The following is a 24,296-nucleotide window of genomic DNA, read 5'->3' as shown; positions in this document are numbered from 1 at the left end:
AGGTCATTACATAATGATAAAAGGGTCAATTCATAACAATCCTAAATGTGCATGCATCCACCTAACAACAGTGCCTCAAAGTAAAAACTAATAGAACTGAAAAAAGAAGAAATAAATCCACAATTATCGATGGAGACTTCAATACTCCTTCCTTGGTAAACAATTGAACAAGGAGACAGAAAATCAGCCAGGATATAGAAGAACAATACTATTAGCCAGCTGACTCAAATTGACATTTATAGAACACTCTACACACAAGCAGCAGAATATACATTCTTTTCAAGTGTACATGGGAAATTCACTAAAATAGAACATACCAAACCTTAATTTTAGAACTGAGATCATACAAAGTATGTTCTTTGACCACAATGGAATTAAAGTAGAAATCATTAACAGAAAGACAACTGCAAATATCCAAGTACTTAGAAATTAAAACATTTCTCAATAATTCATGAACCAAAGACTAAGCCTCAAGGGACGTTAGAAAATATTTCGAACTGATGGGTCACCTGGTGGCTCGGCAGCTGAGTGTCTGCCTTTGGCTCAAGGCATGATACTGGGGTCCTGGGATCAAGTCCCACATCCGGCTCTGCAAATGGAAGCCTGCTTCTCCCTCTGCCTGTGTCTCTGCCTCTCTGTGTGTGTGTGTGTCTTTCAAGAGTAAATAAATACAATCTTTAAAAAAAAAAAAAAAAAGATTTTTCAAACTGAAAGAAAATGAGCAATCTGTCAAAATTTGTGGGGTCCTTCATTAAAGAGAAATTTATAGCACTAAATCCTTATCTTGGAAAAGGGTCTCAAGTCAACAATCCAAATTTCCACTTAAAGAAACTAGAAAAAGAGCAAAGTAAGCCAAAGTGAGCATCAGAAAGGAAATAAAGGGCAGAAATCATTAAAACTGGAATAGGGGGGAAAAAATCAACAAAACCAAAATTTTGACACGATAATAAATATAATGATAAACCAAGGAAAAATGACAAACGGCACAGATTATCAGTATCAGGAATGAAAGAGGAGCTATCACTACAAATCCCATGGATAAACTCATCAGAACGTGAACAATTCTGCAATTATTAAAGAAATGAAAATCTTAGTAAAAAAACCTTCTGAGAAAAATTCCAAAGTATAGTCCTGGAATTATTTCAAATAGGAACCAATTAATCGTATTCACAGAGAAAAAGTCATGTATAAAGACTCTTCCCCTTCTAATATGTACTTACACTCATTTTATAATTCAAAAGCCTAGATAACTTGCTATAAAACATACAAATTTCCATTGGGGGCAGCCGGGTGGCTCAGCGGTTTAGCATTGCCTCCAGCCCAGAGCGTGATCCTGTAGACCCAGGATCGAGTCCCACACTGGGCTCTCTGCATGGAGCCTGCTTCTCCCTCTGCCTGTGTCTCTGCCTCTCTCTCTCTCTCTCTCTGATGAATAAATAAATAAAATCTTAAAAAAAAATTTCCATTGATAGTAATGGAAAAGAATACATACTGTGTTGTACTTAACTCAATTTTTATCAGTACTTCTTGATCTCTCATTAATGTGGTCAGTATGGTCATTCCTAAAAAATCTTTTACTTTCTACTCATGTTAATGAGTACTAGCAATACAAGAAGTCAAGAATATCACTTGGCTAAGAACTCAATGACATACTAATGGTTAAATCCCACAAAGTGAGGTACCTCACTTCAGTTGCAGTAATCCTTAAAAGTTGTGTAAAAATCAAGGTAATTATCATTTAGATAATATACTGGAAAGTGTTAGAAGTATTATGAGACTGAACCATATGAAATTGCCAATTATCAACTGGTTCAACCTAAAACAGTATAAGCATTCCTTGTATGATTCAGTGTTTTAAAGAGTGCTAGTCATTTCTATTGGAATGGTATTATAATGAATTACTTTGAATGCTGGGGATTGAAGTTTGTTCAACATTCAGCAAGAGTATTCTGAAAATTGTTCATAACAAAGGTTAGCTGCAAATCTAGGATATGAACATGTACTAAGAAAGGAGTACTTTACATGGCTATAGAACCTTTTTTGTTTACATTTTTCATGAGTCTGCTATTTTTAATTCTTAAAAAAAAAAACCCATAAGCCCTGTTATCAGAAACATGGACTCAACTGTAGAGTAAGGATTAAGCTTCACTAAGGTTCAAAATATTAAAAACAGAATGCAACAATATTTCTAAGATCACAGCATTACTTTGCTCAAAACCCTTCAATATCTTTTTTATTTTTTAAGATTTTATTTATTTATTCATGAGAGAGAGAGAGGCAGAGACACAGGCGGAGGGAGAAGCAGACTGCTCGCAGGAGCCGGATGTGGGACTCATCCCGGAACTCCAGGATCACACCCCGAACCAAAGGCAGACAGACACTCAACCACTGAGCCACCCAGGCGTCCGTCCCCCTTCGATACCTCGGTATCTCAGAGTCAAAAGTCCTCAAATGGTCTAGAGCCATTTCCTGCTACTCTCATCCCTCCTCCACTCCACCCTGGGCTTCGGGCAGTTCTTCCAACACCAAAGCACACTCCCTCCTCAGCGCCTTTTTGTACTAACTTCCTTCGCTAGGAATGCTCCTCAGAGATACCCACAATGGCTCGCTTCAATCTTCTTCAGATGTCTGCATAGCTGTCATCACAAAACAGCCTTTTCTGACCAACATATTAAAACAGTACCCCTACTACAAGCCACTGCGGTTTCCCCCTTTGTTTATGGTCTGCTTCCCCCAACAGAATACAAATTACAAGGAAGAAAGTCCTTTGTTTTATTCATTGCTATATCCCCAGAGTTTTGAACAGGAGCAGGCTCTCAAGAATCTGCTGAACGAGATGCTGCACAAAGACTGCATATGTTTCCAGCTAAAACTTCTAAAAGCCTAAGAGAAGAAAAAAATATTTTATTTTTTTCTAAGGAAACAGTTCGGAACCGGGCAGGCTCTACTACTTAGAATGAGAACTACCCTTTAAAAGGAAATATTTTATTTTCAATAATATATACTAACGAATGGCTAGATTCCCTAGACAGAGAATGCTAAGTGCATGCGTGCTGCAAGTCTGTTTGTTGGTACAGAATACTTTGCTGTATTTATCACACAAGACTTTTCACTAAGTCATTTTCCCACGAACCAAGAAGTGCTGGCTAAGGACACTTAAGGAAAAAACAGAAGTGGGAGTTAACCGACTGATATCCAAGGATTAGGAAGTACAGAATATACGGGTCCAAGCCTCACAGTACGGAGGAAAAAACAAAACAAAACAAAAAAAGGAACTGGGAGTGTTTGCCCCCTGAGGCACCGAGAGAGAAAAAGTCCGAGAAGGGCTGCACTCCTTTTCTGGGCGCCAGGCACGGCACGGACACTCAGCCCGGGGGTGCAGGGCGAGGGGCTTCGGAGGGCGAGGCCCGGGCCCAGCAGGAGGCGAGGCGTGGATACGGGCCCCCCTCCTCTCCATCGATTTTCGCTCGGGAGCAAAGGTAGTGCTGACGACGCTTACCCGCTCCCAAAAAGGCTCGGGGGAGGGTCGACGAGGACAGACCCCTCCCCTTCCCCCGGGGACCGTCCAAGCCCCAGCACGAACCCAGTCTCCCGCTCACCCGGCTCCCGGTTGATCTCGATGTCGAAGTGGCACTGCGGCCGGTCCTGCGCCCCCATCGCGACCGAGGCGGCGGCAAGAGCTAGGAGAAAGGGGGACGAAAGCGGTCAGGGCGGGAGCTAGGGCGGGGGCTGGGGCGGAGCCCGCGCCACGGTCGCCTCCTCGCGCCGGCCTGTCGCGACACCGCGGGAGGCCGAGACGGGGGGGGCCCCCCCAGCCCAGCCCCGGGCCTCCCGACCCCCAGGCAGCGCGCACGCACATACGGACGAGCTCTTCACCTGGTTGGCCTCCAGCCTGAGCAGCTCTCCGAGAGCGGAAGAGAAAGCGCTGCCACCGCGGCGGCCAGAGCCCAACGCCACTAACGGACCACCACCCCCTCCCCCGGGCCGGCCTCCCTTGCCACGCTAAACCCCGCGAGAGTCGGGACAAATACCGCGAGAGCACGGCCTTGAAGGGGGTGTTTAACCGAAGCGTGCGCGCGCAGGTGGGCGTGTCGGGGAACTCCCGAGGAGCCTCTAGCCCGACTCTCCTATACCTGAACTCGTCTTTTTTTTGCCCCGCCCCTTCCCGCCCCCTCCCGCCCCGTTAGAGTCAGGCGTCCAATCTGGGAGTCCTGGCCGCGCCTGCGCTCTCTGTTTCCTCTCGCCCTCCCTCCGGATCCGTGTGTCCGCGTCCTTTCCCGTATCGCGAGGCTTCCGTGTTGCGTACACCTGCTTGCGAGCGGCGAGGAAAGTGGCAGTGGAGCGACGGATCTTTTGGCCTCTTTTCCTTTTTGCAAGAAGTAGATGATCCTCTCCTCTTGTTAGGCTGTCGCATTTCAAAGGGCTTAGGTGTGCGTTCGTTCCCCCTCTGGCGCCCACGTCGCTGGGATAGTCTTTGTCCATGGCCATTCATCTTTTGTGAAGAGTCCGCGCAAGACCTTTGCCCACGTTTTATTCGTGTTCGTCTTACTATTGAATGCGGGAGTTCCGAGTACAAATGTGTTGTCAAACAGGTGACATATGTATGCTCTAAATGCAGATCTTTTGTCCTATGTAATTCCGAATGTTTTCTCCGGAGCTGGGTCGTTTTCATTGTTTTGATGATGGTTTGTGCAAAGCAGATTTCAATTTCAGTGAAGTTACTTAGTTTTCACGTGTGGTTTGTGCTTTTTCTGTGCTAGGAAGTCTGTACTTACCCCAACCGCTTGAAGACTTTCTCCCGGATTTTCTTCTAGAATGTTTACATGTAAGTCTAAGATCTATTGGAATTTTTCGTTGTGTCGGGTACAAGTTGAAGTTCTTACCCCCTCCTCCCCATGGAAACATAGAGTAGTTCCACCACCATTTGTTGGAAAAAACTGCCTCTTGTCAGTTGAATTACCTTGGCTTTGTGATGACTTATGTGTGGATCTGTTTCTGGACTTTATTTTGTTGACTGTTCGGTGTATCTTTATGCCAGGGCCCATTGTTTTGTTTTAAGTTATTTTCTTAAAACTGTAAAATACACACTGCACAAAATTATCATTTAACTCTGAGTGTACAGTTCAGAGGCATTAAGTACATTCTCATTGTCGTGCAATCACCAGCATCTCTCCACATTTTTTTTTTTTTTATCTCCACATTTTTCATCTTGGAAAACTGAAACTCTGTATCCATAAACCAGTAACTCTGCATTCTCTGCACCCAGCCTCAGGCAACTACTCTACATTTTTTTTTTTTTTTTTAAGATTTTATTTGAGAAAGTGTGAGAGATGAAGCAAGCATGAGCAGGGGGAGGGGCAGGGGAAGAGGGAGAAGGAGGCTCTCCAGTGAGCAGGGAGCCTGCTGCTGCTGGATTCCCAGGTTCCTGGGATCATGACCTGAGCAGAAGGCAGAGACTTAACTACCTAAACCTCCCAGGCGCCCCTCCCCCCCGTTTTTAGTTTATTGGGGTAAGAACACTTAACATGAGATCTACCCTCTTGACAGTTTTTTTTTTTTCTAAGATTTTATTTATTTATTTATTTGAGAGCAAGCGTGACCGAGTGGAGGGAGGAGCAGAGGGAGAGGGACAAGCAGACTGCTAGCTAAATGGGGAGCCTGGCACAGGGCTGGATCTCACAACCCCAAAATCATGACCTGAGCCAAAATCAAGAGTTGAATGCTCAGCGCAAATGAGCCACCCAGGCACCACCACCCCCCCCAACCTTAACAGATTTCAAGTGTAAGATATGGTATGTTAATCAATAGACACAATGTTGAAAAAAAATAGGCACAATGTTGTACAGCAGATTTCTAGTATTCATCCATCTTGCCTACGTGAAATTTTATGACCATTGATAACAACTACTTTCCCTCCCTTCTCATCCTTTGGCAATTATAATTTTATACATTGCTTCTATAAGTTTGACTATTTTAGTTACCATGCATTAAATGGAATCGTACAATTTGTGTCTTGTGACTGACTTGTTTCACTTAGCATAATGTTCTCCTTTCATCAATGTTCTCACATATTGCAGGATTTCCTTTTTTTAAAGGCTAAATAGTACTCCATTGTATGAATATACCATAATTTCTTTATCCATTCATCAGCAGATGGACGGACACTTGGGTTCCTTCCATCTTTAGCTATTGTGAAGAATACTGCTGTGTGGATGAGTGTACAAATTTCTCTTTGAGATCCTGCTTTCAGTTCCTTTGGGCACATATCCAGAAGTGGAATTAGTAGGTCATAAGCTAATTGTTTAAAAAAATTTTTTTAAGGTTTTATTTATTTGAGAGAGAGAGTGAACAGGGGAAAGGACAGAGGAAGAGAGACAAGCAGGCTCCAAGCTCAGCAGGGAACCCAACCTCAGCTGGATCCCAGAACTCTGGGATCATGACCTGAGCCAAAGACAGATGCTTAACCCACTAAGCCACCCAGGTGCCCCCAGCTAATTCTGTTTTTATGAGGAACTGCCATTCTGGTTTTCATGGTGACTGCACTATTTTACATTCCCATCAGCATTGCACAAGGTTTCAATTTCTCAACATCGTCACCAATACTTGTTATGTTGTGGGTTTGTTTTTTTTTTAATTGCCATCCTAATGAGTGTGAAGTGGCACACAGTTTTGGTTACTATAGCTTTATAGTAAATTTAAAAATTAGAGTCACTTAGGTAGTTTCTCATCTGTTTTTGCACCTGTGCCACCTGTAAAGTGCACAGACCTGCACCATCATGGAAGTGCTATACCTGTCAGAGGTTGCCAGATCTCCCTCTCTAAAAGTACAGTATCCCTAGTAGAGCAAGTCACCTGGGTTTCACATTTGTAACCTAGGCTGAATTGAGAGCCAGTGATCCTGGGTCTGATTTTGCTTACAGTGTTACAGCTAACCATTTAATAGTTTTGGAAAAAACAAAACAGTACATGCCTATTCAGAGATGAAATTAGTTGGTAAAGCTAACTTCCATACAAAGACTTAGGAAAGAAGGGGAGCAATTGGTCATTACTGTGCTTTGGGGCAGCTGGCTTCAGTGTAAGGTTGGCTTTAGGGCCCTGGAATGAAATGCTTAATTTGAGGAGTATTTAAAATACTTTGAATCTCCTTGGAATTCATTCTTATCTTGACACTCCACTAAAGTGTCTTTCTTGCCACTGATTATATGATCTGGGGCAAATCACTCTGATCCTGGAGTTCAGTTTCTTCATCTGTAAAATAAGCAGGATGAAATATGTTCTAAGTTCTCTCTTTGCTGAAAATTATTGTATTCTGTCCTGTGAGTTGAAATTATATTTCAGATTTGAGGATAAGGTATGCTACTTGGTTAAGGTGAAGAAACTACCAGGATAAGACCTAGGGCTAGCATCCACCAAACGGACTGATACCTCTTCCCTCATCAGCAAGAGTAGTAGAAAATTAATATCCAAGGAGTTTACAAACTCAGGCTTAATTTGGAGAAGACTCAGTAGTAGGAATTTTCAGGTAATGATTTTGGGTGTTAAGCTTATTACAGCAGGATTACACCAGCAGTTGGCACTTCAATGGATAGGACTCTTGCAAAACTAATCAGGAGTACTAGTGGGGAAATTTAGATGAAACATAATTTTCTAGAAAATAGAAATTACCAAAATTGACTCAAAGAAATAGAAGGCCTGAATAAACTAACAAGCATTGAAGAAGTTGAATTAGTAATCCCTAATTTTCCAAACAACTGTGAAGGACTTTTTTTTTTATTATTGGAGTTCAATTTGCCAACATATAACATAACATCCAGTGCTCAACCTGTCAAGTGCCCCCCTCAGTGCCCATCACCCAGTCACCCCAACCCCCCACCCAACCTCCCTTTCCACCACTCCTTGTTCATTTCCCAGAGTTAGGAGTCTCTCATGTTCTGTCACCCTCACTGATATTTCCCATTCATTTTCTCTGCTTTCCCCTTTATTCCCTTTCACTATTTTTTATATTCCCGAAATGAAATGAGACCATATAATGTTTGTCCTTCTCGGATTGACTTACTTCACTCAGCATAATACCTTCCAGTTCCATCCATGTTGAAGCAAATGGTGGGTATTTGTCATTTCTAATGATTGAGTAATATTCCATTGTATATATAGACCACATCTTTATCTATTCATCTTTCAATGGACAGCAAGACTCTGTGAAGGACATTTTGACATAACTAAATGGGAAATTTGATAATGGTCTAGATATTAGGTGAAATCAAGGAACTACATTTAATTTTGATAGACACCTAATAATGAATAATGAAGATAAAGATAATGAAATTGTGGTTATGCAAGAAAATGTTCTTAGTTTTTTAGGTATAATGAGTGAAACAAATGTGCCAAAATCTTCATTATTGCATCTAAGTGAGAGGTATATGGGGATTTTTGAGCTATGTTCAAAATTTCAAAATTTCAGTTTCTTTGAAATTACTCATAATAATACCAGTAAGAACAAATATAGTCTTCCTTTCCAAAAACACAAGTTCCACATTGTCTCATAGGCACATTTTACCAGACCCTTAAGGATCAATAATCTTTTCTCAATCAAAATATTTTAGAGAATGGAAAAAAGACAGCTACCTAACTTATCTTGTGATGCCAATACCAAACAAAGAGGGCAAGAAAGTTATGGACCTGGGGCACCTGGGTAGCTCAGTCAGTTCAGCATCTGCCTTTGGCTCAGGTCATGATCCAAGTGTCCTGGGATCAGGCCCACATCTGGCCCCTGCTCAGTGGGGAGCCTATTTCTCAGTCTATTTCTGCTGCTTCCCCTGCTTGTGCTCTCTCCCTCTCTCTGTCAAATAAGTAAATTAAATCTTTTTTGTTTTTTAAAGGAAGTTCTAGACCAATCTCATTATAAACATGGATTTAAAAGTCCAAATAAAATACTAGGAAATGGACTTTTCCTAGTATTTAAAACCCAAATGCATTAAACCCCCAGATGTTCATGACCTAGTTGGCTTTAACTCAGGAATGCAAAGATGATTCAGCATCAGAGAATCTATTCCTATAATTCACCATATTAACAGATTAAAGAAAAGGCACATGATTATCCCAATGTATGGTGTATTGGTTATCTATCTATTGCCTCTCAGCTCCTTTAGTATATCCTCTGTAATACACAGGTTAGCCTCAAGCAGGGATCCCTACCAAGTTAACTTTTACATTTTTAGGGAAAGGACAAACTTAGGGAAAGGACAAAAAGATGAACAAAAGGAGAGAAAAGAAATCCAATTTATTTATTTTACAGAGCACAAGCAGGAAGGATGTAGGGCTGGATCCCAGGACCCTGAGATGCTTAACCAACTGAGCCACCCAGGGGCCCCTGCTTACACCATTTTTTAAATAAAAAGATATCCTGTATCTTCAATAGAAAATTGTACAGAAAAGAGTAAGTCCAAGACTGCCATCTTTAGAAAGACTTGCTTAAAAGTTGGCCTGTGGGTGGATCTGGGAACCTGTACTGTAATCAATTTCCAACATTTATTTTTTTTTAATATTTTTTTTCCAACTTTTATTTATTTATGATAGTCACAGAGAGAGAGAGAGAGGCAGAGACACAGGCAGAGGGAGAAGCAGGCTCCATGCACCGGGAGCCCGATGTGGGATTCGATCCCGGGTCCCGACCGGCAGGGGATTCCGATCCCGGGTCCCCAGGATCGCGCCCTGGGCCAAAGGCAGGCGCCAAACCGCTGCGCCACCCAGGGATCCCAATTTCCAACATTTAAAGAAAACTTCAGTTAAACGATTAGTGCTTCACTCTGCCTAAACTGTTTGAGCAAACAATATGGTTTATGCTGAGCACCTGCTTTCCTTCTTGAAATCTGGAAATTTGGTATGTACTAGGCAGAGGATGCATACATATGTGACCATCTCCCAGTAAAAACTTTGACCACTGAGTCTTTAATGAACTTCCCTGGTAGACATTTTCTCACGTGTTGTTATGATTCATCCCTGGAGGAATGAATTGGGAGGGGGAAGCTAGAACCTGGTTTCCTCTGGGCTTCACCCCATATGCCTTTTCCCTTTGCCGATTTTGTGTTCTTTTGCTGTAATAAATCATAGCTATGAGTACAACTATATGCTGAGTCCTTTGAGTCCTCCTAGCTAATCATCAAAACTGGAGGTAATCTTAGACCTACAACACAACAACAAATATACCAGAATTTGATAACAAAAATCTATATTGAAAATTTGAAAACACATTTTCTTTTAAATCCTAGATTTCTTTTTTGTGGAAAACGAGGGAGTAGACTATTTCATTTTACATAAAAATGTGTAGTTTGATAGAATAACATTCTCATAATATTAGTCAAGAGCAGATGGGCTTTCTTTTCTCTATGAGGGTCAGAGGACATGGCCATAGCAGCTCCAAACATACATCTTTATAGCCTGGAAGTCTGAGGGGATAGCACTTTATCTGCCAGCACTAGTAAGAAAAATCCCAGCAAGACATCTGATTGACTTGATGATGTTAATATGCCCGTCAGTCTTGATGGCCACAATAGTGGGCAATACCTGTGATTGATCAGCTTGGGGTGGGGCCAGTAATCAGGAGAAGCATGGGGGTATGGCAGCACAGAGATGGCCACTGAGGCAATGGCTACCAACTAAGAAGTCACCTTAATTGTTGATACTACATCCATCTTTTGGGCTTTTAGGCAAGTGGCTTTTTTTAGCCACTAACTTGCATTAAAGCAGGACTATATTTCACAAATGTTGAATGCTTCATCCTCTTTAGCAGGGAACTTGGATCCCACCAAATTCATATAAAAAACACTATGACAAGCACTTCCTGTTAGACAGTTTCCTTACTCTCTGATCAATTTGTTCTCTGATTTCAAACTCTAAATTCTGCTGAGTCCTTGGTTTTTTCTAGACACTAGTTTTTGCTAGTAAATTAGGTTGTGGTAAAAATTTTTCATCTGCTCTGGTACTAATGGAAGCTATATTTGCTCAGCCAATCCATCTGGGTCTATCCACCAAAGGTAAAGCATTAAACAACCAGTATCTTGGTTGTTTCCCTTAGAAGAGGATTCTCAGACAATGGTTTGAATGCAACCTGCTTATTTGAAAAGTGGCCCTAGGAAATTCCATCTAGAGAGTGAAGAAGTGAACTGGGAGGATAGCCAATAAGGTGTGTGCTATTAAGCCATCTACCTTAGTGGTGATTAGAGCTTAACCCTGATGGGGAGCTCTGGCAACCAGTACAGAAGAAACATCTTGGAATTGTCCCTATGGAGGGGTGAGGGAGCTGGGACGTTAATACTCCCAGCTCATCTAATACCTATGAGTATACTCATAATAATCATAATACTCCTTTACCGAGAGTCAGTTGAGGGCTGTTCCCAGCATGGTAATCCCCAGGTTCTTCTGGTCTGCTATGCCTGGGCAAGGCAGACTTCCAGTTTTAGAAAAAAGTCTTCAGGACAGAGATACAGATACGTACTGCTGGGACTCAGCTGCAGTACAATTAAAGTTTGAGGAATGAGTGTGGGATGCTGAAAGCTTCTGCTGCCACTGGCAATTTTTTGTTTGCAGACAAGAGTGTTCAGGAATTGAAAAGCCTAGACTTTTTCTATGCTATATAAGAAGCACTTGGTAATTTCACTTGGAATCCCTGCAGCTTCAATATCTGGACAATTTCTCAGCATCCTTGGTCTTGCATAGTGCCCTGGTCCATGCCTGGTGTGGGTCTCTTTTGTCTTGTCAGGCTTATTAGGAGCTCCCTGAAAGCAGGGCACTGTGCTCCTTCTTCTCTATTTTCTTCACGAGCCCAGCATAAGGCCTGGTCAACTTCTGTTATAATTGAGTTTTCTTCACGAGCCCAGCATAAGGCCTGGAGAACTCATGTTATAATTGAGTTGATGACCACATAGGTGAACACTGCTCTATAAATGGACTCAAGAGAAAGAGAGGAAAAAATAACCAATTGGAATGAAAGGTCTTTGCATAGCTCTTGCTTCTGTCTGTACTGCTTGGTCCCTTGATGGTCACGTGTCAGGTTTTGTTATTCATATCTCAGCTGCAGTGTTACTTTCTAGGGTCATTCCTGATTCCATAATTTAAAGTAGCCACCCAGACACTCTCCAGCACATGACCCTGATGTAATTCTCTGCACAGCACTTATTGCCATGTGAAGCTTTCCTTGATTGTTTATATTTTATTGCCTGTCTCCCCCATAAATACAGGTTATTTATACTGTGTTGTCTTCTTTACATGAGAATGAGGTTTCCGTGAGAGCAATGACATTGTCTGGCTTCCTCACTGCAGGACCTTCAGCTCATACTAGTGATTCAGAAAATATTTTTTGAATGAATGAGTTTATCACAAGCAGAAATGAAAAAACCTCCCTTTGGACCCTAGACTCTTATTAAAAAGATTTAGGAAGGAAAGAAAGGTCCCAGTGACTGAACAGAACACCTAGATTCCAGAGGAATATCTGTAGGGTTTTCATTGGGAAAAGAGTAATAGATTAATTAACTTCTTAAATTTGCCTTTATTAAAAAATGGAATCAAAACCATATTATGTGTGAGGTAGAGTACCAACAAAATGAAGATACTATGTACCCAGCTTAAGAAATAGACTAGATGATTCTAGGAATCATCATCTTTAGGAAGGGAAGTTGATTATAGAGGTTTAAGAGCATAGGAGATAGCATTGAACATCCTTTCCTCCCTACCCATATTGTTACTTGGGGTCCCCAAAAGTCAGACTGAGATGTCAAAAAGCCTCATGAGGCAGTGGAAATATAGCTTCACAATTTGTGGAATAAACCTGACCTCAAGGGAAACCTGGGTGGTTTGGTGGTTAAGCGTCTGCCTTTGGCTCAGGTCATGATCCCAGGGTTCTGGGATAAGAGTCCCATATCGAGCTCCCTGCAGGGATCCTGCCTCTCCCTCTGCCGATGTCTCTGCCTCTCTTGCTGTGTCTCTCATGAATAAATAAATAATCTTAAAAAAAAAAAAAAGGAAAGAAACCTAACCTCAAATTATCTGCTTTCTTTGTTTTAGCTGCCATATCCTCATCCCAGGAGAATGTGATAATGACAGAAGTCATCACGGTTGCAAATCCTGGGAGGCAGGCTTGGGAACCCCAGAGAAAGGCTCAGGCCCTCTGTAGGCTGTTGGGAGATCAGCTTGACCCTGAGAGCTGGAAAAGGGTAGACAGGCTGAGTAGAGACTTAATCTTGAAGCAGGAGGTCCTCTGAGGAGAGAGAACGGTGAATACATTGGTCAGGTTTGGTCTTCACCTTTTTAAATCACGTTTCACAACTATATTGATTTCTGGGCCCATTAAGAGGGATGGCAGATACTTGTGCTTCAGGCTGTCTCTGAAGCAGACAGGTAGAGGTGGGTGGGTGTGGGCACATACAATGACAACTAACTGGCCTGTCCCAGCTTCTCCAGTGTATCTCCCCAGAAGGGGGCCCTCTGGAGATAGGGTAAACTGTAGCTTAAGTAGCCTCAGCTGTTTCCAGAGGCTGTGATTTGCCCTGCTTCAGTCCTCTGCGTGCGGATTGAAATACCTTCCAAGAGACAAAGGGAGGGGAACACAGCAGGTCATAAGCTCCTTCCATCTGAGAGAGAACTGGATTTTGTCTTCAAGGCTATTATCCCTGCTACACAGGAAGCTACACTTAACTGCTCTAGGCCACGCTGGCTTACTCAGAGCCCACACACTGGAACCTCTGATGCTCCATCACAGACCCTCGCCTACCTTGCTGGTAGTCAACAGTTCCTGCGAGATCAGACTCAGCCTTGTGCTGGCAGAAGCCCACCTCAGGCGCTGCCATGCCACTTTTTACTTTCTTCTTCTTCTGACATCTAGGGCCAACTTGGCTGCAAAGGCTGCTTATTAGTCCAGTCCCCTGTAAGCAACGCCAACTCAGGTGGACACTTCTGGGACATTTGTATGCTTTTGAGATCATCCCCCAACCACCAATTGAGCTCTTATTGCCTACAGCAATGACCTTGGCAACACACCCATTTAGTGGCTTTTCCTCATTCTCTGTCTCACTCTTCTCACAGCCTTATTCCTGCTTCCTGAGATCATCTCCCAAATAAACTATCTGTGCCCAAGGCCTTGTCTCAGGCTGTTTTAGGTGAGACCCAAATTGAAACATCAGCTGGTGCTCTCATTCCAGCTAGAGCCAAGCCATTTGTAGACAAGCCAAGCTGCCTAGTAAAGAGAGACAGCTGCCATCCAACTCCAGCTGATGGTTGCCATGTGGACCTACAGGGCCAGCATGGCTAGAAATCCAGGCTTTAATGGAAAATCCTCTCTAAATATTAGTAACTAATTCAAAACTAAAAACATTGCATAGTGCCCACCATATCTGCTCACCAGGTCAGGCCCAAGAGCCCACTTGGCATAGAGTATGGGCACCAATCCCATGAACAGAGGCAGAAGGAAGAGTCTGTTAATGGGTTAGAACCCTAAGGATAGAATAGGTGAGGGAGCAAAGAACAGGCTTCTTCCCAGACTTAAGAAGGGCCAGAAAGGGCCAGAGCCCTCAGATAACACATCAGAGCACACATTAATACATTGTGTTTACTACATGCCCAGCTCTCAACCACAGTATCTCAATCTAACAACCTTAGGAGGCAAATACTACATTCATTATCCTCATTATATAGGTGAGGAAACAAGAGCTCTCAGAGGTTCAATTGAGCTATGATTCAAAATGAGATCTCTCTTCACTATGATACATTAGTCTCTCTGGGTTGCAACCCTTGATTCCTACTAAATAAGCCAGGCACCAGAGGTTCTAATTTTGTGTTTACTTAAGAAAATCTCCCTGCCTCATTTTACAGATAAGTCTCAAAGAGAGAAAGTTCTTTATTGAATAAAGATAATAAAGGCAGAGGGATGATAAGATAGGAAACCATCAGTATAAATCCCTGATGAAGTAATAGATCAAAACTTGGTAAATCATAATTTAAGTGAAAGGCTATTGAGCACCTGATTAATAAATCAACTCATTCTTGATGTGATGCAAAAGCAAGTACTGCTTCTTACCTTATGATGTATACTTACCTCCTATGATGTATACTTGCCAAAAATATTAGAATCTCAGTCTGAATGAGCCTTTAGATCTACCAGTTTATAGGAAAAGTGGGCAATAGTGGGACATATTTAATGACACCATAGGGATCCAACTAGGCAAATCCAGAATATGAGAAATTTTAGGGCAAGTGACCTAGTTTTTGCACCAATAGCAAAGAAGACAAGAAGGGGAACTGCTAATTATTTTTACAGAGACTTAACGGACATCAGCACAATGCAGTGTATGAATCTCGTTTGGATCCTGAGTTAAATCAACAAAAAGACATTCCATGATAACTGATGGGGTTCAGGACATAATACTCCAAAACGTGGCACCTTGGCTTATTGAATATTTTGAGCTGAAGCATCTGAAAAATGGCAGATATTGGAAGGACTCTCTGACCTCCCATGAACCAGGTGATGAGACCCTCATGTGAGAGGTGCCCTCCCTATACCCAGAAGAAAGGCGCATCCTTATCTCTTAAAATGGAGGGACACTGAGAATTTGAATGAAAAGGCCAGGCTAAGTTCCCCCAGTTTACTACACATAGCTCATATCCTTCTGTCCTCTCAGTTTTCCATAGCTTTCCACTTTTTACCAAATCTCATATAAAAATACTCAGGTTTCGAAAAAAAAAATAAGAAAAAAAATACTCAGGTTTAACTATCTTTGGGTCTTCATTTCCTTGTGAAGGGCTCCCATGTCACATAAAACTTAAATTTTTATGTTTTTCTTTTGTTAATCTGTCATTTGGTATAGAGCCCCAGCCAAGAACCTTCAAAAGATAGGAGGAAGAATGTGTTTTAAAAAGTATTTTAAAAGTTTATTATTAGATTATATTAAATAATAATGAAGAATGACCATTGATTTTGGTAGCAATGGTAGTATTGTTACATATATTTTTAAGTTCTTATAGTTTTTCTAGAAGACCAAATGGAACACTTATATGAAAATCTCTATACCTCAATATGAGTGTTGCATGGAAAGGCAAGTTTTATTTCAAAGCAACCTGAAAAGGATGATCAGGTCCATGACTACAAACTGGTAGAAGGGAGCACACAGTTACATGCCCATTTGGCAGGGCCTCAGTTAGGAGTCTCCCCAATTCCTGTTAATTGCCTATCACCTGCTCAGTTTCCTCTTCAGGTTGAAACTGAAAAGGTAGAATTGAAGATGATGCCCATGATATCTTTTTATCCCAACATGCCTATCAGAAAAGAGGACATCTGGAGTCCACTAAATCTACTTAATTATTAAAGTAAATATTTACACTGAGAATACAGTTAATCTAGTAGCTTTCTTCACATTGTCACATTTTTAAAAGAGCCATAGAGGGTTCATTCATATTTTAAGCAGTTGAGTTGGTAAAGAGCCTGTCTTTACTTCATAGGACATGGATTACACTCAGTTACTCCTCGTGACAGCCAACTGAAAGATTATTCCATTGCTTTTGAAGCACTGGTTGGGTTGGCATCTGCGATGGTAGCCAAATAAATGAGATTTCTATGTAACACATGTTGGTACCTATAGGTGAAAAAGAGGCAAAAATTAGAGGCTTTGTGTTGCTGAACATGAACAAAACACTGGAAAGGAATTTACCCACTATACTGGAATGGCGCATCTATTGATTGGATGATTCAGCATGATCAACCTCCTTGTTTAACCAATGCAAATATATCCAGAATCTTACCTGTTCTCACTTATCACTTTCACAGCTCTCTGGGCCAAGCCACTATCCTTGCTTAGACTATTGTATTGAACAAGTCTATTCCCCACATGGCAACATAAGTGAGTATTGTACAGTTTAAGTCAAGATTTGCCACACCTCTGACTAAAACCCTCCAAATGGTCCCATCTCATTCTGACTAAAGCTTAGCCCTTCCAGCTTTTCTGATGGCCTACAAGGCTCTACACGATTGGGGCCTCTAATTATCTTTCTGACCTCAGCTCCTACCATTTTCCCTTCGCTCACTGAGTTCTGGCTGCTGTATCCTCTTTGCTCTGATTTGAAGACAACAGTGTGCTCCAGTCAATGGGGCTTTTCCACCTGATTCTGTCTCTGCCTTATATATATCCATATGGCTGGCTCCCTCACCTCTGGTTCTACTCAGATGTCCCATCAGAGATACCCTATATAAAACAACACCCCTTCCTGCCACTAACACTGCTTTATTCTTACTCAAAGCACTTATTAGTATGTACCTAATTGTATGATTTCCTCTCTCTAGATTCCTGAGTGTAGAATGTAAACTCCATAAGGGCAGAGCTGGTACCTGATTTGGTAAAAAGCAGAGCTGGTTTTGGTACCTATTCCCCAATAGCTGCAACAGTTTCTGGTAGTCAGTAGTACTTATGAAATATTTGTGGAACAAACTTAATGAAGGGACAAGGCACTTTTATGGTATTAATATGAGCTTACTATTGTAGTGATTATCAATCAAGGAGCATAATTCTCTATCCAGGAAGACAAATCAGACTAAGGGAGCCAGGAAGTATGGCCTATAAATGTGAAATCTTGATAACTTTCTTACCCATAGGTTGAGAACATTTTTGCAACTATTTTCTGTATAGAAAAATGAGAGTTTACTATAAACTGCAAAAAAGCAAATTACCCGATGCCAGAACCAAATGTAAAGACTCACCCAAAGATGGATATCTCAACTATTTCATTGAGTTGTTCAGTAAGGGACTATAGGTGATTTTTTTTTTTTTTTTTTAGGGGATGGGGAAAGTATGGTTTTCTTAAAGAGGTCTTCAGTAGGAATGAAAAATGTATTTTTCTATAATAAATGGAGCATAGTCCTGGACTACATTTAGAAAAGAGACTATTGTCTCTCCTTTTGGTATATAGCTAGAGACCACATTCAATTACTGTGCAGAATTTGCCTTTGGCTTAATTAACTTGGAAGTCTTTTATTGGTCTTTGTGTGCATTACAGGCTGACTCCAAGTTAGAAAATGAAGGGGATGGGGCGCTTAGTTGGTGAAGCCTCTGACTCTTCATCTTAGCTCAGGTCTTAATCTCAGGGTGGTGAGTTCAAGACACTCCTAGGGCTCTATGCTAGTCGTGAAGTCTACTTAAAATAAATAAATAAATGAAAGGGAACTCAGCAGTCAAATGATCTGACACCCCCCCCCCCCGCCCGAAAAGCTGGAGATAAGCTGGAGATCTATGAGGAGAAAGGGGCCACAGCTCACATCTCTTGAGACTAGTTTTCCATCTCTGTTGCCATCAGCTGACACGTCTACCTGAGATTTGCAATGAGCATAACTCAAGTTTTGAAGATGGTGCCACGTCTGAATCTAGACTTCACAATGTGCTGTGTGGCCTTGGGCAGGTAAGCAACTTCCCTGAGAGCTTCATGGGCAATCCATCACCCAAGACTCCCAGTTCAGGGCGGTTGCTGTATCATGGTTTCAGCCTACACCAAAAGTAGAGGTGGGGAGGGTACTTACTGGACGCACTCATTCGCCCGGCCTTTGTTCTGATACTCCACGATACAGCGGATGAGTTGGTCATTCTCCTCCAAGAGCTGAAAGGCCAGAGAAGGGGGCCAGTCAGCGTGTGAACGGGACAGCCGGGAACACTCCCCGCACCGCTCCCACCCCGACCCCCGCTGTCTCCAATGCCGAGCTGTCCCGCCCCAGTGCCTTTGCCGACTCCGTTCCCGTCTCACTCCACACCCCTGCAAGTCGACCCCCTACGCACGCCACAAGCCTGAGCTGAGATGCTGCTCCCTCCAGGAAGCTTCCCTCGGGATCTCGACTAAGGAACGTGTCTCTGCCCGCGCTTAGCGCTCACCCGCTGGATCGTCTCCTGGTTGACTTCCGCCTTGCCTTTCAGCCAGTCCGGTACGAAGGCCACCGACATCCCGGAAAGCCGGGTGGGACCCCGGCCTCAGGCCCCGCGCACCCCCACGCCTGGAGCCAACCAGCAGCCCAGCCCCAGCCCCAGCCCCACTAGGCCACGGCGGGACCGACCCACGCTCTCGACGTCGATTGGGTCCTCCCGTGGACCGGGCCCGGGCGCAACGTCATTCGTGATTGGGCGCGCCAGGGCGATGCTCGGAGCGTCAGCCTGCGCCCCGCCCCTGGGGCGCGGAGCCGCCTGCCCCTGCGGGGCTTGTGCGCAGTCAGCGGGGCTAGCCTCGGGGGCGGGGCCGTGCGTCAGGGCCGCCTGCCCGGGTCACGGGGGCTTCGTGGCCGCAACCCGCTTTCGGTCTCCGAGTCTACGCCTCCCTCTTTCGACATCACTGCGGTTCCAACAGATCTGCGTCTGGAGCATGAACCCTAGCCTTTGCCTCCTGCCAAGCCAAACCCTGCAGGGCCTAGGAAAACACTGGTGTTAGCTTTACTCTTTGCAGAGGGAGAAACTCGCATACATACCTATTTTTCCTCTGGGTAGTAATAATGCTTATTAGGTTTACAACCCTAGAAGGCACTATTATTTTCTCCATTTTACAGACGAGAAAACAGGTGAAGTAACCTGCCTAAGATCTAACGGCAATTAAGGGCAAAGCTGGTATCTGTACACAGGGAGTATGGCTTTTTTAGAACCCTTGTTCTTTTTTTTTCTATAATCTTTTATTTATTTATTTATTCATGAGAGACTCACAGAGGCAGAGACACAGGCACAGGGAGAAGCAGGCTCCCTGCAAGGAACCCAATGCAAGACTCGATCCTGCACCCCAGGTTCATGACCTGAGCCAAAGGCAGAGGCTCAGCCACTGAACCACCCAGGTGCCCCTAGAATCTTCAGTCTTAGCTATTACTCCATACTGCCCACGCAACATACTGCAGAGGTGGTTTGCTGCAAGAGAAAAGAAGGAAGCTGGGCCCACCCACGTAGGCCATATAGTTAGTACCAGCAACCACCGAAACTCTGAAGTGGTTGTCTTCTCTCTGGTTTAGCCCATCCCTTAAGGACCTGGGAACAAGGTTGGTTTTCCTTGCAGCACAGAATGAGCGGCAGCCACATCATTTGGAAGACCTTGGAAAAATTTTCTCAAAAAAGATCTGGGGCAATTCTTCCCCAGAGCTTCATTTCCCTGAGTGGTGACCCTGACCCAGAGCACTCTCATCTACTTTTGCTGGGCTCTCCCTCCACAGTCCCCTTATTCAACCCTGAGAGGAGGCAGCTTTCATCCCATTTCACAGCTTTCATACCAGTGAGAAACATGGGGCAACATACCTAAACTGGGCGAAGACTTTAGGGCTTCCTGATTCCGAAGCCTGTCTTCACAAACCAGTCTCCCTCCCCAGGAAAAGTCCCCAGAGGTTCTGCAGAAAGCAGAGTGGGGCAGAGAAGGATCATTAGGAGGAGAATTTAGGCCCTGCTTAGTCCTATGCAGTGCTATTGTTACACAAATGAGGAAGGACCATAACAGAGATGATGTAAAGATTTTTATTTATTTATTCATGAGAGACACAGAGAGAGACAGAGACATAGGCAGAGGGAGAAGCAGGCTCCCTTTGGGGAGCTGATGTGGGACTTGATCCTGGGACTCCACAATCACGCCCTGAGCTGAAGGCAGACACTCAACCATTGAGCCACACAGGTGTCCCCAGAGACGGAGTTAAGTTGGGGCAAGTGTAGGGGACCACCCTACCAACCTGGTCCAGCATGCAGGGAACGCCCTCCAGGAGAATAGACGTTTCAGTATGAAGAGGAAGTGGAGGTTACCCAGGTGACAAGTATCCAGAGCCCGGGCTCTCTCCTTAGAATAATCAGAGCCATAGATGGTTTTAGGCAAAAGGAAAATGAAGTCAGAGATGCATTTTAGAGTTTTCCTGGCTGTAGTATGGTGAAAGGTAGGGCAGCCAGACAAGAAGAAGAAAGGAGAATCAAACAAACACAGAGAGGGCTATTTGCAGCAGATGTGTAGGCCAGAAATGGTGGGAGCAGTGAAAAAAAGAAATCTGTGCATTTGAAAGACATGAGGAATAGACTCCACAGGCCCTTAGTGAATTAATGGGGGAGGGAGAGAGGAATAATTAGGGATGACTTCTGGTGTCCTGGCTTAACCAACTGAGAGACTGGTAATGCCATTTATTCAGACAAGGAACAGTAAAGGAGAAGCTGGACTGGAAGTGAGAGTGAGAAAGTTAGCCTTGACCATATACATGCAAGGTGGTCAAATGGAGAGGCAAGGCTGGCTATTTGGGTCTGGAACTCAGGGTCAAGGGCCGGTTTGGTGATAAAAGCATCACTTTGAGAAGCATCACTTGTGGAAACTGACTGGAACCGTGCAGGGGATAAGACTACTCAAGGAGAGTGAGTTGGCTTCTCTCCTGGCCAAGGAAAAGAAACTACAAAGGAGAATGGGGGCGGGGGGGGGGAGACTAGAGATATAAGAGGAAATCCGGGAGCGTGGAGGGGTAGAGGCGAGACAGTCATATGGGAAATAAGAGTGAGTAGGAAAGCAAGATAGAACAGCAATTACAAATGCTGTGGAAAGGTCAATCAAGGTAGAGACTAGGTCTTTGATATCCTTAATGGAGGAAATTCCAGCGATATGTCGAGGCAGCAGTGAGAATTGTCAGGGACAGTGAAATACAGGAAAGGTGAAGCAAATGGAATCTTTAGAGCAGGCCACTCTTTCCGAGAAGTTTGACTGTGAAGGGGAAAAGGGAACAAAGGTGGTAGTTGGGAGGGACAGAAGTTGGTGCAAGCTGAGGGCTATCCCTTTAATGGTTGTTCTTTTCTTGGTGAAAAAGGCACCTGGGAAAGTGAGGGGGATGTTGAAGAGTGGAAGATTGGGGAAGCATGCAGGAGATTTTGAGGTTGGTATTCTGGAGAATTGGAGAGAGGCAAACATAGGACTGCTGGACAGTGTTGAGGACCTGGTGGAGGTGGGCAATGCATATACATAGCACTGATCTGTGTGGTTGTAAGATTTTTTTTTTTTCCAGCAGTACTTATAGCTCAGGAACAGAGTTAGAGAAACCCAGAAGGTTGGATTTTTTTTCCCCAGAGTTGGAGACCTGCCAGGCAGGTGTGACAGAAGAATAATTGCAGAATGGAGGTAAGCATATTGGGAAAAAGGTGATGGAAGTGATAAACCTTGGACTTTCAGCTGATGGGGAAGGAAATAAAGATTGGGGAGAGGTGATACATTGAACAAAGTAAGAAGGACAAGTGGAGTGGAGGCTTCTGCAGGCCAGAGAACAGTGGGCAGATTTCTGAGAACAGTCAAGGGACAGAGATCAGGTGTCTGCATTTACAACTTCAAACGTGGAGCTCTTCTATGGTGATAAGCAGTTCAGGATGTGATCCTGAAGTGGAGGGATGAAGAAGCCTGGGAAAGTCAAAATGACCAGTGATGGAGAGGAGGGCTAGGACTTCAGATTCTACATCTTACCTTTTAGCCCAGTCCACTCTGGTGCCCCAGTCACATGAGCTGCACCAATCAGAAGGCACAAAGCCCTATTATAAAGCACTCAAACTGTAGATTCTGAGAACCCGGGGCTCCATATTCAAAAGCTGTAGGTCTGGTGCCAATTTTTCCTTCCTCATTCCAAGCCAGAGCCTTGTTTTCATGACCGTGGTGAGAAGACCTCATCTCCATTCACGTGTGAATGCACCTTGAGAGGGAATCCTAGCCTCTTTCCTGGCACATACAATGAAGGGGTTTCAATCTCCTTTACCAATCAAATCTCATTGTTTTTATCCTTTGTGTCTCTTATGATCTAGCCTCATGATCATTTGTCACACAGGCCAACCCTGACTCAGTGGCGATCCCTGGAGGTCAACTCTGTCATAGCTCTCTTCTGTTTTCATTTTGTAATTTTTCTCTATGTGAGGTCTGCTTCAATTTCTGCCCATTTGGTGATGATTTTCAAAAGTCTATGTCCAGCCCAGACCTGTACATGGAATGCCAACCTGTATGTTCGACTGTGTACAATGACATCCCAACCAGAAGTGTCAAAGGGTGCCTCAAATTCAGTTTGTCTTAGATGGAACTAGTGATCATTCGTCTCTCCAAAATCAGATCCTTTTCCAGCGTTCTTTATATCCATGAATCCCTCCACTTTCTACCCAGTCACTCAAGGCTGAACAGTGGCATTGTCCTTGAAGCTACTTTGTTACCGTTTCACATCCAGATCATCACCAAGTCTTGTTGATTTTTCTCCTCTATGTCTCTGCAGACTGCCTAGTTCTCACCCTCTTCACCATCGCTCGGGTCTAAGTCCAAGCTCCAACTTCATCCTCTCATGCCCAGATGGCTGCATTGGCTTCCCAGCTCTCCTATCAGAGAGATAGGAGATAGGTGGTCTTAGCTCTTCTATTCTCTCTAGTGGCTCTCACCATATTCCTTACTCTCTAAACTCTGAGTTTTTTTATCTTTCTTGTCTTTTTCTTCTTTGTGGTAAAATATACATAAAATTTACCATTTTAACCATTTATTTATTAAAGATATTATTTTTATTTTTAAAAATATTTTATTTATTTATCTGAGAGAGTGAGCAAGAGAGAGCACGAATGGGAAGGAGGGGTGAGGGAAAGCAGACTCCCCTGGGAAGGGAGCCCAACCCAGGGCTCCATCCTAGGACCCGGGGATTATGATCTGAGCTGAAGGCAGACATTTAATCAACTGAGCCACCCAGCCACCCGCTCCTCCACCCCTGCCCCGTTTTAACCATTTTTAAATGTACAATTCTGTGACGTTTAAAATTATACATTGTTGTGCAGCCATCACCATTATTCATTTTCAGAACTTTTTCTCCTTCCCAGTTGAAATTCTGTGCCTGTTGAACACTAGCTTCTCATGTACTACCCCGTTTCTTTTCATCCCTCAAAGAAGCCTTGCTGCCTCCCTGTTCTTTGTACATACTCTACCCTCTGTCTGAACCAGTCTTCTATCCCTTTTTGCCTCCTTAGCTACTAGTCAGCTGGTGTCACATTCTCAAAGAAGCCTCCTCCGACTCCCAAGTTCAGACCGGAAGCTCCCGTAATTTCTCTAAAAAGCCTTGTTCCTGGGATGCCTGAGCGGCTCAGTAGTTAAGCATCTGCCTTTGGCTCAGGTCGTGATCCCAGGATCCTGGGATGGAGTCCCCCATCAGGCTCCCCAGAGGAAGCCTGCTTCTCCCTCTGCCTGTGTCTCTGCCTCTCTCTCTGTGTCTCTCATGAATAAATAAAATAAAAACATCTTAAAAAGGAAACCTTGTTCCTCTCTGAAGAGCACGCGTCTCGGTTTGTATT

The 24,296-nt window shown here is 43.6% G+C and overlaps 2 protein-coding genes and 1 long non-coding RNA gene across 6 annotated transcripts in view; 1 reads left to right on the top strand and 2 right to left on the bottom strand.

The window, feature by feature from the left end:
- Positions 1-4,035, bottom strand: part of NKTR (natural killer cell triggering receptor) — a 52,806-nt gene extending 48,771 nt beyond the window's left edge. For 2 of the 4 annotated variants that reach the window (XM_038570570.1, XM_038570571.1), the window contains exons 1-2: positions 3,877-4,035; positions 3,600-3,680 (exon numbers count right to left, since the gene is read on the bottom strand). In XM_038570570.1, coding sequence (XP_038426498.1) covers positions 3,600-3,657 — 58 coding nt within the window. In that variant the 5' untranslated portion in view covers positions 3,658-3,680; positions 3,877-4,035. The remainder of the gene's footprint in view (positions 1-3,599; positions 3,681-3,876) is intronic. The other 2 variants (XM_038570573.1, XM_038570574.1) reach the window with 1 other exon arrangement.
- A 179-nt stretch (positions 4,036-4,214) lies between these two features.
- Positions 4,215-23,467, top strand: LOC106557648. The gene is made up of 3 exons (XR_005376891.1): positions 4,215-4,825; positions 16,811-16,883; positions 18,331-23,467. It is a non-coding gene; the product is annotated as an uncharacterized LOC106557648 (long non-coding RNA).
- SS18L2 (SS18 like 2) lies at positions 15,895-19,137 on the bottom strand. Its single transcript, XM_038570568.1, has 3 exons — positions 18,897-19,137; positions 18,551-18,627; positions 15,895-16,619 (listed from the first exon to the last, which is right to left on the bottom strand). Exons 1-3 carry the CDS (start codon positions 18,963-18,965, stop codon positions 16,532-16,534), a joined length of 234 nt encoding a protein of 77 aa, XP_038426496.1. The 5' UTR covers positions 18,966-19,137; the 3' UTR covers positions 15,895-16,531.
- Positions 23,468-24,296: the final 829 nt, after the last annotated feature.

This window comes from Canis lupus, chromosome 23, assembly GCF_011100685.1.
Source record: "Canis lupus familiaris isolate Mischka breed German Shepherd chromosome 23, alternate assembly UU_Cfam_GSD_1.0, whole genome shotgun sequence".
NCBI lineage: Eukaryota > Metazoa > Chordata > Mammalia > Carnivora > Canidae > Canis > Canis lupus.
This window is presented reverse-complemented; position numbering and strand designations above follow the sequence as displayed.